Genomic DNA, 18,693 nt, shown 5'->3' with positions numbered 1-18,693 from the left:
GCAGTGGTTAGACACCCAGTCTTTGAAAGCAGGTGGACCTGTCGCCTCTGGCTCTATAACCTTCAACACATTTCCTAACCTCTCTAAGCCTCAGTTTTCTCACTTGTGAAATAGGGATAATTATACCCTCTTATAAGGTATAATAACCATGACTGAGGATTAAATGAGATTATGTGTGCAAACTGCTTAGGCTATAGTAAGCGCCCGGTCAGTGGAAGTTTTCTTCTATGCTGTATAGAACGGACACATAGCATGTAGCATCCTGATTATATTACTTCCTTCCTGGGGCCCTGGTGTTACTGTCTCCACAGGTGGTGCAGGCTTCTTGGGCATTCTGAGGAATGCAGACCCACCACGGGTTCAGGGATCCTAGGATTTCTAACCTGTTTGGGGAAGAATTCAGAATTGGGTGTATAGGGCTAAGAAATCGAGAGAGTTGGTATCTAAAGCCTCGCTTGACATTCTGGGCAAACACCCAGGAGGTCAGAGAATTGGAGGAGCTTCTGGGTGAGACTTCCAGGGAGGGTGCCAACTGGTGTGATATTCTCAGAGTAGCATGGAAGGAGCAAGGCCAAGCTGCTTCCTACCATACCCTTTATTGTTAAGGATGAGGAATCTTCTTTTGAAAAAGGCTGCAGTTTAGCAAGAAAATTCAATTCCCACTGAGAGGAAAAGAAGAGTTAAGGGGTGAACGTCATCCAGTCTGAATGAAGGAGAAAGAACAAGTGAGATAACGAAGCCAGAAGACAGAAAGCGGTGGGCCGCAGCAAGGGACAAAATGTGTCAGACAAAGTACCGAAGGTCAAAATCCAGGCCATCTGGTTACCAGGGGAGTAGGAGGGAAGGGATATAGGGAGAGGGAGGACATGAATGGGAGAGATGTTGAGGGCTAGGACCCCCTCCCTACTCTGTTCTCATAACCTCATTCATTCCCTCAACCCTCCTTCCTGATCCCTCTCAGGCTGCTCCGCTCTTCAGTTCTGACCCCATTTCCTCAGGATCTCGTTCCCTGAGGAGCCGGGCCTGACATTTCAGACAGAGGCTGAGGAAAGGAGGTAGGTCGGAAAAGAGACGCTGTGCGTCTGCGTCATCTTATTTTCTGTTTTTTTTATTTTGGAACCCAGGGGTCAAAGATGTAAGCATTTAGACATTTACCAGGAAGTTCAGAGAGAGTCCCCCGGGTACCAAGGAATATTAAGACTTCTCTATTCTCTGCTGGACAATTGCTACTGAGTATCAGATTCTGGAGGGTAAAAATGGTGATTTGGAATTCCCAATCTTGTTGGTTATTGTGGCATAAATGCATAGGACAAGGGTCAAAGTGCCCTGGAAGTAGGGCCTGGCAGCACCGTCAGAACTGGAAAGCTTCTCTCAGCTATGACGACCCCAGCCTTCTCTTAATTCAGTAGTCAGCAGGATAAGGCCTCCCTGCTGATCTTCTGATCTTCTAGAATTCCCCAAGCCTTTCCTCCTTGGTAGTCCCCCAGTTTCCTGCAGCTTTTAAGACCCCAGGCCTTATAGGGACTGCGTGGGGAGTGGCTATACCTCTGACTCACATCTATAGGAAAAATAACTCCAATCCCTTGGGTCCTCATGTATTTGTGACAGTTGTGGACATCCCAAGAGCAGGCTGGGATCGAGGGACTGAGCATTTGCTATTGGAACCCTCTCAGGCAAATAACTCTCCTATAGATGAAAAACAATTTATTGATATCCTTGGTGTATATAATCCTCCACTTTTGATGTTTTTGAGTGCCTGCCTTTGACCCAAAGTCCCTGCCCAAAGTCCCTGAAAGCAGGAACCAGGTTATGTCTCAATTGGAATAGCGTCTAGCCCAGTGCCACTTCTGCACACAGGCTTCAAGACCTGCTGGGCTGTGAACTCCAGGGTAGGGAGCATGTCTCTGAACAATATTGTCATTCCTTAGTGCCTAGCTCTGTGTCTGGCACATAGTGGTCATTTCAATAAATTTGTGACGAGTGAATTAATTAATGACAATCACATTGATAAGGATGACGAGGGGACAGCAACAAAGGTTTTCCTGCAAGCTAGAAGATGCTTCGTAAGCCAAGGCATCTCCCCTTAGCAGCACACGGCGTCCCCAAAGCCTTGGCTTCTTTTATTGGAGGAACAGACAGGAGTTGATCTTCAGATGAGGTCTTTATCCTCCCATATGTCCATGCCAGGAGAAGCTATCAGTGATAGAGAAGGGAATAAGAGACAGCTGGTTGGGCATGATACCTGGGTAAGGAGAGGACAGGGATTTCCCACGCATGCCTGCCTTCTCACTCCTCCAGCTGGGTCAACTTTAGTGTCTTTTGCCAGCAACTTATCAGGAAGGACCATGACTCTCTGGGCTCAGAAGATCCAATTCTTCAGCTGTGCTACCTCCACTGGCTCTTCTTCCACTGTCCAAGCCCTCAATTCCTGGTACCTTGGCTTTCGAACAAAATTTAAACACCATGTCCTTGAGACTAGCCACATTACCCTTCTCTCCAAGGGAAGAATGCATCTATCCAATAATACGCCATTTTATCTTTAGAACAACTCTGTGAGGTTGATGGAGCAGAGATGATTCTGGCATAGAGAAAGGAAGCCACTTGCCCAAAGTATTTCAAGTTTCCTCATTCCAGGGCTTTTACCTGTAACACATGCTGTATGACCCAAGCAATAAAAATCACTTGTCCTCTCCTAAGACTGCCTGAGAATTTACATGTTGAGGGGTCCTAAAATGGAATAAGTTGTCAGGCAAGAATAGATTTCAAGAGACCAACTAGTTCACCCTTTGGCTGTCAGGTAGGCCAATGGTCTAGAAGTTGGTTGGGAAAGTACTTGAATCTGGAGTCAAAAGACATGGGATGTAAGTCTGGGGTCTGCCATTTACTAAGTGGACAATCTTGGGCAAGTCATCTAGCCTTTGTGACTTAGCCTTCTGTAAAATAGGGTCAATAATATCTGCACTTTCTACCTTACATGCCTATTGTGAAAATTAAATCAGATGACATAGGTGGAAGCTATAAAGTACTAGACAAGTGTTAATTTTAACATCTCAGCCAAATTTGCATCTTTGGAGACTATGTAAAATATAAATAGTAATCCTTCTGTGTTTATAAGAAAGTTTTATAAGAATAGAAATTAGGAGTTTAGCTCTGGAGTCAGGCTGCCTGAGTAACCTAGGACATGTTACTTCTTTCTGAAGCTTCCTTAAAGAGGAGATGGTAGGGGCCGGCCAGCAACATAGTGGTTAAGTTGGCATGCTCTGCTGCAGTGGCCCAGGGTTCATGGGTTTAGATCCCAGGGACAGACCTACATACCACAGTGCATCAAGCCATGCTGTGGTGGCGTCCCACATACAAAATGGAGGAAGATTGGCACAGATGTTAGCTTAGCGACAGTCTTCCTTAAGCAAAAGAGGAGGATGGACAACAGATGTTAGCTCATGGCCAATCTTCTTCACCAAAAAAAAAAAGAAAGAGAGAGAGTGATAAGAGGAGATGGTACCCATCTCATAGGTGTGGCCATGAGCATTAAATGAGATAACATATGCGTAGTGTTTAACATGTACCTGGCATGGAGAAAGAGACTCAATGAATGTTAGCTGCTACCATTACTGATTTTATTAATGAAGATGTGAGACAGGGAGGTCCAAGAAGATCTGATAGAGATCTGAGCTGGGAATCAAAAGGCCTCACCTTTTTGGGCCTCAGTTTCCCTACTTGCACCATAATAAGAATCATGGTTTTCTTCTTCCAGATTGTCACCACAATTTGAAAAAAAAACAAAAAAAGTAGATGAAGACTTTGAACTAATTGGAATGGAGGAATGTTGTAAGTTGTGAGATTTTTAAACTAAGTAAAGTTTATAAAGACTGAGTTTTTATTAATTTGTTAGTTTTTGTTCGTTCCTATCTGCCTTTGGTAAAGTTTTCCTCTTCATGGAAAAGGAGTACAGCATTTCCCAGTCAATAAAAAAGATTTCAAATGTCAGATCTTTAAGTAAAGTCTTCAAATCTGCAAGAGTACACTCTTTGCAGACAAAACTTCTCTTCAGGATGTCCCATTACCTCAACTCATTCTTTGTATGTAGGCTGAGTTTAATATACAACCAACTCCTGAATTTCCACTTTGGGTATTATCTGCTTTCACTATTTAATCACAGAATGACCTCTCCTTGCCTTGCAGCACGCTCCCAGAATACCTCCTTTTCTCTGATTAGTTAGTATGGCTTCAGGGAATACCTTCATTTTAACATTAAACTGGGCAAAATAGAAATAGAACGATAAATCTGTAGCAAGATCAAAAATAGAATTCATAGCTAAATATAAATCTGAAGGGAATTATCCAATTATTTGGATGGTCCCTTATCGCAGACAATCCAGGGTTGATTGCCTTTTGCTTTTTCCATATATAGAACAAAATGGTTAATAAATACCATAAGTAATAATTTTTTCTTTTGAAGAGTAATAATTTTAAATAGCAACTTAACTGCTCTTTTCTTTCCCAAATGTCTTCATATATATTATAGCATTGATTTTCACAACTGCATGCATTCTCTTTGGGGACCACCCAGTCTCATTTTGACTTGTAGGCCAGGGAGCATTAAACTGGGAAGACCAGGATTTACTAATGGAGTCACTGCAAATTTGGGCAAGTTTCTCAGTCACTTTGTTCCTTCCACTCTGCTGAGTTATACTTGGAATGGGCAACTCGGAAGGGAAATTCCCTGCTCCTTTTCTGTCTCAATTTAATTTACAGGCTAGCAGCTGGTTTTTTTGGTTGGACCAGTACCAAGCAGAGACTTGGAAACGTGGAGAAAAACAAATGTGGGTGTCACATGAGGCACGGTAGCCATTAAGTGCACGAATATAATGCAAATAGCATGCAAATATATGCAAACTTTCTATTAATTTGTAGAGTCTTAGTTTGGAGCTTGCAAGCAGCACTGAGATCCCATGAGGATTCAAAACCAATGTTTTTAGGTTTAACCAAAAGTAATGCTTTTGAAGTTATCGCTTTCTCCGTGCTTGCCGGGACTCAACTGCTGAAAGTTTGACACTCTTCCCTACCCCCATAATGATTTCACTCATGCTTGTAGGATGGAAATCTTACACCGGCCCCGCCCCCGCTCAGCCTGACGTCACGTGACAACGTATTTGCATACTACCTGGGACTGGGTGTGACGCTCCCCTTTTCTGCGTGTTCTCATTGGTGGCGCGGGAGAACCAGCCCTCTTCCGGATGGGCCAATCAGTGGCCTCTCGGACAGAGGAAAGCAGGCGGGGGTGGGGTGGTAGATGAAGTCTTGGGTTGGATCGCTAAGCATATTTACCAATCACCTTCGGGAAAGAGAAGAGCAAGCCGAGGATTGGTTGGGAGGAGGGGTCTGGAAATCCGTAGGCCAATGAGAGCTCTGGGCTGAGGGGGCCGGTCTCCGCCCCGTAGGGCAGATAAGCAGCCGCAGCGGGGGTTGGGGGGCTGTGTGGGGCTCGCTGTGGGGCCGAGGCAGGCAGGCGGTCGGGCGGGCCATGGCGGGGGCCGCAGCGGGCGGCAGAGGCGGAGGTGCCTGGGGGCCGGGGCGCGGAGGGGCCGGGGGGCTCCGGCGGGGCTGCTCTCCCCCAGCCCCCGCCGGCTCCCCCCGGGCTGGGCTGCAGCCGCTCAGGGCCACGGTCCCCTTCCAGCTGCAGCAGCCGCACCAGCGCCGGGACGGGGGTGGCCGCGCAGGTGAGCCGGGCCTGGAGCGGGTGCTGGGGGAGGAGCCGTTGGGGGAGGGGGGTGCGCGTGACGGGGGGGAGGGGTACGGTGAGAAATATGAGGGTGAAGAGGATGGGGGCGAGAGAAGAGAAAGGGGGTCGCACAGAGTCTGCGAGAGCGGAGGGAGCGAGAACGAGGAGCTATGAACGTGGGGTGCACTGTCCGGACAGTGTGCAGGGAGTCGGGGCCAGGAGGTGAGGGGAGGGTCCTGGCAGATGGAGGCTGGCTTTAGGGGCGTAACCGAAAAGTGGGCAGAGGTGTCGTGTGGGGTTGAGTGGAAGATGCAAGGGTGGCAGCGAGGTGTGAGGAAGGAGTGAGTGGCGCCTGATGGGGGCGCGCTGTTCAGGACTGGCGTTCGAGCGAGGAGCCGGTGGGCGCTGGACGTCGGCACGGGGAGGGGGAGGGGCATGGAGCGGAGCCCCGTGGAGCCATGTGTTACTTCTCCAACTTGAGGTTGGCTCCAGCATCCCGCTCTACAGCTCTGGAGTTCCTTTCCCCACCACTTCACGTGCGCTTCCCTTTATGCCACCTCCTGGAGCTGATTTCATCTCAGTCGTTGGAATAAGTTAGTTTAACGGCTTTTTCTGCGGTACAGACGCTCCGCTCAGATTCCCTACGTTCCTCTTGGTGTAGCGCAGAAGTTGTATGTTCCCAGATCATTGATTTGCTTAATATGGCTGTCTCATTCCAACCATAGTGTGTGTGTGTGTGTGCGCGTGTGAGCGTGTGTAGGACCTGGGCAGTTTGCCCCCTGCCTTTCCCTCCTCCCCCGACCTTGGCTGTTTTGTGCTGGGCATTGCCAGCCAACGTGGCAGTGGGGTGAGGGCTTCAATCAAGTACACTGTCGCAAATACCCCCACTTTCTGAACAGCTTTGAAACGGTGTCTTAATAGCAGCTTGATGTGGGTGTGGGGGAATTAGGGAGAAGCAAGCTTAACTTTGCTTTCATGCTCAAAGCTGTGATGGGTCCCCCACAAATGCAGACAGTTGGGAATGGGAAAAGGAACCTACTTGCATGAGGAGGTTGGCAATAAGTTGAAAGTGAGACTTGCATTTGATTCACACCAGATGTGAAAAGATCATTGCACACTTCCACAAAGCCTCAGAGTCTACCAAATGTACAAAAGTCATGGTCCTTGCCATCTAAGGGTGAATGGCATTCTCTAAGCCAGAGTTTCTTGAGCTTTTTGTGATTACTAAGCTTAGTTACTGCACATCCCCTTCCTGAAAGTATAGCTACTGCTGTGCCTTCCTAGGTAGGAATGGAATTAAGACGGTTTCTGAAGCAGAAAGTCCAAGTCTACCTGGACCTCATTGTAAATGTTAGCATCGCATCCTGGAACACAGAAACTTGGTCAAATCTGGTAGCAAGATGGTGACCAACTAGTAAAAGTCTGCCTAGGGTCTGGTGGTGTAGCGCAAGGCAGTGCCCAGACAAACTCGTGCTTATCATGAACTAGAAAGAAAACCGCAAGACTACAAATCTGTTGGTTTTGTTTGTGCTTCCTTGGAGCCCAGCGACGTTAGTAGAACAGCAAGCACCAGAACCTTAGTCACTTTTAGTAGAAATCGACAGAAATCCTGTCTGTGTAGTAGCTGTAAATCTATTAGCAGTCATATTTTAAGAGCAGTTATTTTGTGTCCACTGTAGAACTAACATTAAAAGGACAAAGACTGGTGGATGCTGTGGAAAGGAGAAGAGAGTAGGTTTGGATGACTGGGTTCTTTACATGGCCTGTTCCTTTTATAGGGCCAGGGGCCCTAAGATACTGATAAAACCATAGGAAGCTAGAGCTCTGCATAACTTGTTGGATGATTTAGGGCAAACTGGATGGTCTCTTGTTTGTGGCTTGGGTCCATGGATTATTTCCCCACCTAATAGTATCCCAGAGGCGTTAATAAGGCACTTACCTGGTATGTAGTGGGATTATCGATAGATTTTCAGTAAGGCAAGAGAGAGGAAAGAGTGGCCTGAGCCTGTGGACTTGTTTGTGGCCATACATTAAGGGAAGGTACCTGGCTTTTGGTTTGGCAATGCTTCAGGTCTTCTACATGTTGACTTTAACCTTTATGTGCGTTCAGATTGTTTCCATTCCTTGGCCTTGAGAAGTGGCAGAAGCGGTTTCCTCTAGGTCAGTAGGGTATGCGTAATAGAAGGAAATGCCTTGCACTCATAAACCCTTAAGAGAATGGCTTTGGGTGCCAGAATGCCTGGGTTTCTAGTCCAGGTTCTGTGATTTGCTAGTTGTGTGGCTTGGAAAAGCTACTTAACTTCTGTGCCTCAGGTTTCCTCATCTGTAACAGGTGAATAATAATGGCTACATCAGAAGAGTCAAATGAGTTAATAAAATACTCAGAATAGTGCCTGGTACATAGTAGGTGCTATGAAAGTGTCTGCTGCTTGTATGATTATTCTCTCCACCCGGCCAAGGTGAGAGCACTGTTGGCCAGAACCCATTGCCTTTTCAGGCTTCAAAGAGCAAACCCAAAGAGCAGCACCCATCTGAAACTGCAGGTTTCAGAATTTCAGGGCCTCCCTTTGCACTTTTATTCCCTCATGTTTTAAAATGAGCTTTCTAAACAGGCCTCTGAAACCCAACTGTTTGAAAAGGCATGTGAGCGGGGACTGGGTTTCGGGAACAATGAAGTGTCGTCACTGTTTCTGTCTCCCATCTCAAAGTGATGTAGTGCTCAGGGCTGTGCAGTTCTCTCGTCACCACACACCCTGTTGTGTTCTTGACAAGATATATTAGACCTTGTAAACAAGGGTTATGGTGTAAAGAGCAAGATTTACCTTCTGTGGCCGTTCATCCATAAGGGATGTCTTCAGAAAGTGAGGAATGGCTTCATTTTTATGACCCTGGGCTAGGGTTGTGGAAGGCAGGAGAGAATGGGGAGAAAAATGAAAGTCCATTCTAAGAAAGGTAAGAGCCACTAGTGGGTCATAGAAACCCAGGATAAATTTCTTACAGCAATTCCCCCTTTAAGTAAATTCTCGTTTGTGTCTTATGTCAATTGGAGGCTGCTAACTTTTATGTTCTTTCAGGACCACTGATGATGGGCACAACAGGACTAGGAGGTGAATTGTTCTGGGTTCCTGTCTTACCCTCCTGTTTAGTGTCTCTGTCTCTATATCCCTAGAATGAAGATAATGTTTAATCCAGTTGTGCAAATTCTTCTGCAGTGGACCAGCCCCACTGGGGCCACCTGGGTGCTGGGGGAGCCAAATTCTGCCTCTATACCTCCTCTGCCCACCAGAACCTTCTTAAACCAGGGGTTGGCAATTACAGCCTGCACGCCACATCCAGGCCTCTGCCTGTTTTCGTAAATAAAGTTTTATTGAGACACATACTCCTTCATTTAAGTATTGTCTGTGGCTGCTTTTGCACTACAGTGACAGAATTGAGGAGTCGCAATAGAGACCATATGGCCTGCAAAGCCCAAAATATTTACTATATGGCATTTTACAGAAAAAGTTGGCTTACCTTTGTCTTAAACAATGTTCCTGACCATTATTCCTATTTAAAGATCAATTTCAAATGTGTGTAGGATACACCTCCTCAGAAAATCCTAAGGGGGTAAAGAAAGCTAACAATTCTGTGTCCCCACTCATATTTTAGGGGAAAAGAAAAGGGGGTCATCAGGTTCCAGTCAGTTCTCAATCTTTGTGGAAGATCAGCACATGTGAATCCAGGCTACCCACCTCACTGTTGTCAGATGGCATGTGTTCGGTAGACATAAACTAATTTGGTTTTACAGAAAAGCTTAACTGTTAGGCAAATTTGCACCCCTCCCTGTTACCCTCCTCTTAGACCTAACAACCCACAATTGCAGTGAACACATTTCAAAATCAGGTGGAAATTACTTTAGGCTTATCCCCGGTTTTGGACTTTTCTTGTTACCTGTTATTTTTCTGAACAGATCATTGAGAGCTGGCAGTAGGCGTGGCTGCCCCAAAATACTGGCTTCCTCACAGGGACATAGGAAGGGTTTATTTCACATGTCAATTAGGTTCTCCAGGATGGCTGGTTCAATGAATATAAGGCAGCATTGTTATTAGCAATGCTATTGGTAATTATTAAACTCCTTTCCTTGCAATGCTTTGAAAACTTGGTCCTTGGGGGATGGGTGTTTAGAGAGTTTTGGAACCACATGAAGGAGGTTGCTTATTAGAGACCCTGAGAGAAAGCCCTGATCAGACTGTGGTCCTTCTGGACCCTGGTGCCAGAAACAGCCTGGAGATTAGAATACAGTGCAGCTTTTCTATGCCAAGGAGCCATTTTGATATATTGAAGCTTGGGGGTGCAGTTAAAATCCCTTAGCAGCTACCGTTGTCCTCCAAAAACCTGTGATTGAGGCAGCTTCTGTTTGGGAAGCATTAAACACCAAGCACTTCCCAGCCTGACTCTGCTAACTTGCTTTTGACAGCTTTGCTGGCACCAGGCACATGGTCAGCAAAATGCACTGCTGAAGTATCTGACTCTTAAATGTTATCACTAGTGATGGCATCCTTGAAATTGGGGGCCACAGTGCCTAACTACTTTATCCTTTTGGTACCCAAAGGAGTCTGAGTCCATGTGTTCTTCAATATTTTGGATAGCAAAGGATTATATATATGAGAAGTTCTTCACTTGTGTAACATAGAGCTAGATATTTTAAATCATTTGAGGTCGGTGGAGGAAGGGTGAGAACAACAGTAGGGTGTGGTGGTAAGAGGACAGCATTCTCTCTGGTTCCAGATGCAGATAGATCTCTAGACAATTTGAGGCAGGATTGCAAAACTTTCGTAGTTATGGTGGCAATATGAGTGTTGCCAGAGTGTTTGGTGGGTTTTAGTAGCCAGGGGACTACTTACCTGCATTTTCTGCCAGTTTATACTGAATGGGGTCATGTGCACCAAGGCCACACTATTCCTTGATCTTAATGGAACTGTTAGAAATCGAGGGGCCTCCTCCAGTTTCTTAAAACTCTCACATAGAGCCTTTGTGCCAAAGGATTCAAACTTTAGGGTGTGAGATATTCTGGGGGCAGGTCTGGTTTTTCAGTTCTTAGTGACACTATCACGTACGTCAAATGTTATTTGACACCAGCTCAAATGCTTTACTAGACTTACCTGGGCTTACTCCGTTCCACAGGTGGTCTGGAGCCCCTTAAAGGGGCTGGAAGGGACAACTCGGTGTTTCCTTTCCAGTTCAGAGCAAAGGTGGGTGCCCACCAGCAAGTTAGTTTAGTGAGAGTGAACAGTCTCTTCGTGGGTTAATAGAGTTACCTAGCTCTGAAATAGATGGAAGAGGGAGCAGGGAAGAGGGGAAGCAGAGGAGAGGTGAGTGGGAGATCTGGTCAGCTTTCCAGCCCCGCCTGAGTTGAATCTTCACAGAGGGCTCCATTATTTGGTTTGCAGGGTTATGAATTAACCAAACATTAGCTGAATCTATTCACATTGTTAGGTCAAAAACAAATCCTGATCTCAGAGAGAAAAGAGTTTTGGATTATATTTGAAGTTATGAATTATCTGTGCTCCAGTTCCTCTCCAGTCGTGTGAAGCTCGTGAAGGGGCCGTTGTTCCTGGGAACAGCTGTATGGTGGGAGGTTCTGCACAGCTGGCTGCTCACACTCAGCCCTCCAGCTCTTGGTTCCCCCTGAACCTCCTGGTCTGGAAACTCTTCCTTTGGCATTTTGCAGTCTCCTCCACACTTTTCCTCCGGGTCACTACAAAGCTGAATGCCCAGCTTGGAGTCATTTAAATGTTTATCCTCAGGCCTGAATAAGCCTCAATTGACTTTTACTGTGTGGGAGCACCACAGCCAATCAAGGGTTGCTTTAACGAACTTAAAAGAATGCTATCAAAGTATTTCATAATAGGAAAACTTTTAACTCCAGCCCCTGGGGAACCTGGAACTGAAGTCCAGGCTGTGTACAGACACTTACCCTGCCCTGCTCTGCTCACGAGCCCCAGACAGCTGACACTGGATGGATGGAGCGCCTTGGGCTCAGCCCTGCCTGCACATTAGCAGTTCTTGCTTCCAGCTCCCTAGTAAAAGGGGTGGAGGTTGGGGAGGGCCTGGGAAGACTCCTCTGAGGGCTTTGGTGTATCTGCAGCAGTGGGTCTGTGATCAGGAGTGGGGGAGTTTTCCCTCCGAGGCTGCCTGAATGTGGCTTCTAAGAGGACAGGTGGTATTTGGCAGGACAGAGATTTAAGTGTGGGATGCATCTTCTCCGACCCTGAGCTCCCCATCTTGTGAATGGTGGGTGACTTTTGGCGGGGAACTATGTTAATAAGCATAGATCTAGTCTATCAACAGCTCTGCTACCTGAATCCCTTATCATCTGATCCTAAATGAAAACAAGCAAGAGAGCATTGAGGTCTAACCTCCTTAAGAGGCAAAGGTAGGATTAAATATCCAACTCCAAAAGTGAATTACTAACATGTGCACAAGTGGATAAAATATAAATTCAAACTGGAGGAGGCGTAGAATGAAGAAATAGTCAATGTTAGTAGACTTATTTAGAGAATTACTAGGATGTTTCAAATAGGCTTTTTTTTTTTTTTTAATTGGCCAGTGTATAATTCTCCCTAAGGTTAAGTTTTTATTCTCTCCCTTCAAGTTCAAAAGTGGCATTGATGAGTCCTTATCTGGTCAGCTGTTTTCTTTAACTTTCTCAAATCTCTAGTCTCTTCTGCCCCATGCTGGAAATTGTGTGCCTGCCTTTTTAAAAGGTAGGCACCTCATGTTTCAAGTTCAAGTGCCATGGAACTCACCCTGCAGCTTGAACAGATTTGAGTGTTTTTGCAGAGGGAGGGCCAGGGCAGATGGGGAGTGTCGTGCTCAATAAATACTTGTTGGATTGAGTTGCTGGAAAGGCAGCAGGGGTGGGGAGAGTGAGCTGCACTTCCCCCAGGCTCACCTGAAATGGTCTCTCCCACTTCTGGTCCCCACACACTGTGCCCCCTTTATAATACCTCTCTGCAGCTACTTACTAGGCAACCCCCCCCCCCCCCCCGAAGTGTTAGTGTTCTCTCTCTCTCTTTAAATCACTGGTCTCCTATTCATCGTGGTCATTGGGCTTGAAGCCCAGCTGGTAGCAAAGACGTGGCATTTCCATGGATGTCATTGCTAGGCCTGTAGGTTCTCTTCCCCACATACTTAAAGCCAGAGGGGGAGCTTGGGCAGTTAGTTACCAGGTCGAGCCATGGAAACAGCCAATGTTTAGGATTTTGTTATGATTTTGTAAAAAAGCCAGACTACCTGGCTTTAGGCTTAGATGTGGATATGGGTGAGAGGCCAAGGAGACCGAGATGAATCCTGGATGTCCTTACACTCCAGACAGATTTGCAGCGAATTCCCAGTGGTGCTATAATGTATAGCAAAGGCAAGCAGGCAAACGAAATTGGACCCAGCGACTTTTCTAGGCTAGGGAGGAGAATTGTCTATTGGCCCCAGGGTGGCTTCAGAGGTGTGATCAGCCTGGAAGCCCCCCTCTCCTAAGCCAGGCACCATCCTGTGATACGAAGCACTGGTGTTTCTCCTTCTCTTCCCCCCTAGAATGGGGAAATGCTGGGAAGAGATACTCATTATCATTCCCCAAGCCCTGGACACACACATGTCATCCATGGAGTCTGTGTTCCTCTGCCTTTAAAGTTGCCAACCCCAGGCCTGGTAGCTTAGTCAAAATGGTTTTATAAACCTGCCTAGCTGGGGGTAACTTTGAACAGAGTAAAAATGTAACTGGGAGGAAAGAAAGGCAGCTTCTCTTACCTCCTCCTCCCTTCTCTCCTTCCCTACCCCACACACTGTCTTCCCTTTAGGAGTTTTCTGTGCTCTGTGTGTGTTTGATCGCCCACACGGCTTTGAGAGAACCACTGCTGATAACACATGCGCTCCCTGCCCCACACCTGCGAGCTGGCTGAAAACCTGCCGCAAGGCCCCTGTTTGGGGATTATCTTTGTAACTCATGCCCATCAGATATGACATACAAACTGGGGTTGAGGGTGGAGGTGGATAGCGTTTGGCATGACAGAGGGGATGCAGCCAGAGAGCTTTCACAATATTACGGAGTCTGCCTTTAGAGATTGGGGAGAGGAGGGCAATATGAGTCACGTCATGGGGTGTGTGCTCATCTTAGTGCTGAGAGCAGCACCTGGACTTTTTCTCATTAGAACTGTAATCCTGAGTAGCTCTGTGTTCGCAGCAGAAGACTAGAACAGCTACATCCGTGGAAGGAAAGAGTCTGTGAATCCCAACTCTGGTAGGCCCCAGAATTCATCTGTATTTTTCTGGGAAGTTGAGAGTATAGATAGGTTTAGTTTTGACAGTGTGTTGCATTTGTTTAGCTCTTTGTTGCTCATAGTCAGTACTCTCGAATATTTCTCACTCATCTTCACAACAGTCCTGCAGGTGCAGGTGGCATTTGCTCGTTTTTGCAGATAAGGAAACTGAGACCCACAAAGGAAGTGGCTTGCCCGAGACCGTGAGCCCATCCCAGGGCTCTTCCCACAGATGTGTGGAGAATCCGTTGTGAATTTCCTCCCAAGCTGGCATCCTCTGTTAACTGCCCAGCGCATGCCCAGCCTTTGTTTCTCTCTGCTTGTATACCTGTATTCCAGGAGCAAGAGTTCGTTTTTGTTCAGTTGACCAAAAGAGAATTGGAAAGGAAAGTGGACTGCAAAGAAGTCTGTTCCTTCAGCACCTCTTAAGTGACTATTCACATGGTGTGGCTGATTGGAAAGTGATGGTTATTACATTATATGTATGATGTGGTGGCTTTTGAGTGTTTCTAACTGGTTTGAGATATGCAATTTCCATATGGAATGAGAAGCTAATCAGGGATAGCTAGAGCCCAGGAAGCTGGCAGAGTTTTCCTGTCTCTGTGGGGTCATGGTCATGGTTACTGAGCTTGGGGCCATGTCAGGGAGATGCTCTTAAGATGGAGCTTATAGGAAAGGGTGTCTTTCTTATGTGGACTATGTGGAACCCAAAAAAAGCACCTGCGAATAAATGTGGATGGTGAATTCCTGTGGTAGGGAGTAGGTGTAGGTGACATTGCGTCATAATGACAACTTCGTCCTCCGTGTAGGGAACCCCTGGTGCAAAGCTCCCCCCAACTCGCCGTCATGCTCTACCTGGCATGTCTCCCTCTCCTAGCTTTAAGTTCACTGGGAGTGGCGTCATTGTGATACATGATAGTGCCTTCATGAGACAAGCATGTGCCCAATAAGGGGAATAGCGGGGACTTGAACTAGGGAAAAATCTCCATCTAGGGACTTGGTATCATCGAGAATTGCCTGGCCTGCTTCACGGAGGTTACCTAACCCTCCCGAGAGGGTTATGGGCAGCTCTTACCTCCTTACCTGTCTTACAAAACCAGACGTTGTATAGAATTCCTGAATGTTCTAATAACTAATAATATGCTTACATGGAACCTCTCTTTCTCAGTTACTCCCAATTTCATAAGGTAAAATCCCATTATAACAAATATTATGCAAATGATTCTGTATAATAAAGCTATTTACATGGTTCATATAAATGGTTTGTTGTTGTTTTTTGTGGTTTTGTTTAAAGAAAAAGAAAAGAGTAACCAACTATCTTATGTAACAAGTACTTTTTCTGGTCCCTGTCCATGTAATGGTTCATCTCTAAACCAGAATGCTTGAGTGCTTGCTGTTTGCAGTGGAGGCAGGGAGAAGGGAGAAGAGCGGTGGAAGCATCGCCAATCAACAAGACCCCCTGTGCTTTCTCTTCATCTTGAACCTTCCACCCTCCGATACTTCCCTGTTTTCAAACAGAACACCACACAAAAACCCAACAAAGGATAGTATGTGTGTGTATCTGAATGTGAGTGTGTGTCTTGAGTGTGAATGTGGGAGAATGTGTGTGTGAAAAAAGTGCATGTGAAAGAAAGCAGGTGAATGAAGCACGTGGGGCAAACGTTGAACGATAGGTGAGTCTGGGTAAAGGCTACATTTGTTCTATGTGCTTTTCTTGTTCTTGCATCTGTACGTTTGAAATTATTTCCAAATAAAAAGTTTAAAAAATGAACATATATGAAACTAATTTGACTGTACCAGGAGTTCTTTAGCATGGCAGTTTTCTTCTGTCATCCTTATAACATCTCTTATTCTCCCCATTTAACAGACGGAACAACTGAAGCCCAGAGAAGTTAAGTGACTTGGCTGAGTTCATGTAGCACATTGAGGCAGAGGCAGAATTTGGGCCCAGGTATTGACCTTATAGTAGGCTACCTCACAGGAGACTGCAGCTTGTCCTTACTGCTCGAGCTCGACGAGCTTGGCCTCAGATTCTGAGAACGATCGGTGCCCGCTGCTGTGTGTCCGAGCCCAGTCCCTGCCCCACACTGACCCAGCAGAGGGGTCAGCGGGGCTGCAACCGGCTGCTGAAACGCACTGAGTGTATTCAGGATGTCCAGGTACCTTCCAGGGAAAACTGCTTCCTTATTCTAACAAACGCTCTTACTTTGCTGTTCACTCAACTCTCTTCATTTCTTAAAATACATGAAATTGGAAGGCTCTCTTGTGCCAGAGCTGAGGAGTCATACTACTTCACGTTTTTATGGTAGAGATCTGAGGGGGAAAGGAGTTGAGTTAGGTTTAGAAAGTGATGCCAGGTTATGGGCCGGGGCCAGACAGCTGTCTCAGCTGTGGGCCAGTCGGGTGGTTGTACCGACCGCCTCGTGAATGTACAGGAGCCTGAAGAAGGGCGTTTGTATGGTTTAGTGCGGCACGACTTACAAGTGGACAAGAGTTGCAACTTCATCCACAAAGGGAGGGCTCACTCTTTGTCAATGAAAACTGTCCACTAAACCACAGGGCCCAAGGAGGGGCGGGTCTGGTGATCACCACTCAGCAGGCAGAGGTGGATCTTCAGACACTGCTGTTGGTTCTTGGGCCCTTTTCTCTCACACGAGAAAATCTGTCTCTGCTCCTGGAAGGCACTTGAATTATTCCTGACATTTTTGCTTACTGATAATTTCTCCTCATCTTCCAGAACTGGGGTAAGTGAATGAGTCCTACTCTACTTCTTAACAGAAAAAAACCAATTTTCTCAAAATATTTAGTTTTAGCATGCATCCTTTATCTGAAATGCCTCCCCGCAGCTACCCTACAGCCTTAAGACTGGTTAAGTTGACATCAAAAGAGTTTTTTCATGGGCTCCAGCCAGTTATGTGAAATAGACCAATGAGTATTTATTATATTACTTTGTTGTTGTTAGTGCCGTTGAGTTGATTCCAACCCCTAGCGACCCTGTGGACAGCAGAACAGAACCCTGCTGGGTCTTTTTGCACCATCCCCTCACCTTCTAGTGCTATGTTAGACAATGCTTTGCTAGACCACAATTACTATATTAATACCCCAGCTTATATACTTAAATTGTTCATCTTTGGCATTTATCAAGCTATATAGGCTATCCCCACTATTCTCTGATTCTTCTTGGCTCTGTCCTACCCTAAAATAAGTGCCGAGTGGATGACATCCAGAATCAGGACAATATGCAGGAGGATGAGGAAAGCCTGCCCCCAAATTCCTGTTGGGTTGTCTGCAGCTTAGAGGTCTGTGTTGGAGCTGCTGTGCAAATGGCCAAAGCTGTCTGCCTAGAGGGGACCATGACAACTGAGCCTTTACCTTTCTGTTCTTGGTGGCACGGATAGGATGTCTTGGTAATTAACATTCCAAACTGTTTCCCTGGATTGAATTCTCCTTTTGCTTCAGGAGGATAAGCCTTTTCTTTACCTGACTTATAAAAGCAGGTGACATTACTCCTAAGCAGCTCTTGATTTAAGAGCAGATACAAGGCCCATCTTATTCTGGGGAGATGGTATAACTTACCTTCCAGCGATGTGTGTTGCCATGCCCTCCTCTGCCTCTGGAAGCTCACGGGGAGAGGTGACCTGACAAGGTATGACCTTATGCTATGAAGTCGTCAGTGGTCTCAGGCATACGTTGATAGTAGGAAAAATCGTCCCATTGTCATACGTTTTGAGGCTCTTTCTGGAGGAGCCATCTAATCTTGCTTTTTAGACTAGGTTTGCCCTGGAGGCACTATATAACCTTTGAGCCTCCCATAGGAGGTCTGAGCAACCAGCAAGACCAGAGCTTCAGAGCAGGGGCTGCCCTGGAATGTTGCCCAGCACACTTCAGGGTTTTTCCACCGATAGGGCGCAACCTGGGAATTTGCCGCTGATTGGAGGTCAGGCTGGGTCAGTTCCAGAATGTCAGAGGCCAGATGGGGAACCACTAGATGGGATGTAGTGGTCTCCTGGGTGTCTCCTCTTTGAAGCTGGGGGGGACATAGTAGAACTTGAGTCAGGAGATGGAGATAACCAGAGAAGACTCTCTGCAAGTGGAACAGAATGGTTCGTGCAGGTTTTCAAGGCTGTGAGCATTGAGTAACCCTAATAGGATTTTAGACCCTGAAGGTGAAGCAAACTCTGTGATTATAACTTCCTGGCCTTGAGGAACATAACTCAGCAATTGCTCTTTGTAAGCCCCCTCCCTGCCCCCCAGCCCAGAGCAAACTGAACCAGAGTTAGGGTTAAGAGCAGAGGTCCTGACAGATTCCAACCTAGTGAGGTGTAGCAAGTGAGCAAACCTGCCCTCTGAGCTCTGATGTCTACTCCGTGGTTACTCCCAGCTTGCCCAGTCACGTGACCAGACCTTCTGCTTGTGGCTAGCCACAGGTAAATTGAACGCTATTTATACCCTCCTGCTGGGGGGAGGAGGTGGGAGAGATCATCTGGGAGCCCACAACACAGCTGTCTGATCAGCCTAGCTAAGGCAAATCTCCCTTTGACTTTGTCCTTCCCCTCCCTGAATTTATCTTGCCCCAGATAGTAGCACAGGCTCTGAACTTTCAATTTAGCTGAATTGATCAGTAGCCCTACCTTATTGCCCGTTAATAGTTGGGGAATTCTAGAACTAGAGGAGGCT

The 18,693-nt window shown here is 46.5% G+C and overlaps 1 protein-coding gene across 4 annotated transcripts in view; it reads left to right on the top strand.

Annotated features, from left to right (window-relative positions):
* Positions 1 to 18,693, top strand: part of FAM117A (family with sequence similarity 117 member A) — a 57,498-nt gene that overhangs the window by 10,289 nt on the left and 28,516 nt on the right. Inside the window, exon 1 of one of the 4 annotated variants that reach the window (XM_070560647.1) lies at positions 5,477 to 5,720. The exons of 2 other annotated variants lie outside the window; for them this stretch is intronic. In XM_070560647.1, the coding sequence (XP_070416748.1) occupies positions 5,525 to 5,720 (196 nt within the window). In that variant the 5' untranslated portion in view covers positions 5,477 to 5,524. Of the gene's footprint in view, positions 1 to 5,476; positions 5,721 to 18,693 lie in introns of those variants that run through there. One more of the 4 variants, XM_070560650.1, reaches the window with a different exon arrangement.

The sequence above is a fragment of the Equus przewalskii genome, chromosome 10 (assembly GCF_037783145.1).
Source record: "Equus przewalskii isolate Varuska chromosome 10, EquPr2, whole genome shotgun sequence".
Classification (NCBI taxonomy): Eukaryota; Metazoa; Chordata; class Mammalia; order Perissodactyla; family Equidae; genus Equus; species Equus przewalskii.
The sequence above is the reverse complement of the archived record's forward strand: the minus strand, read 5'-3'. Positions and strand labels throughout refer to the sequence as shown.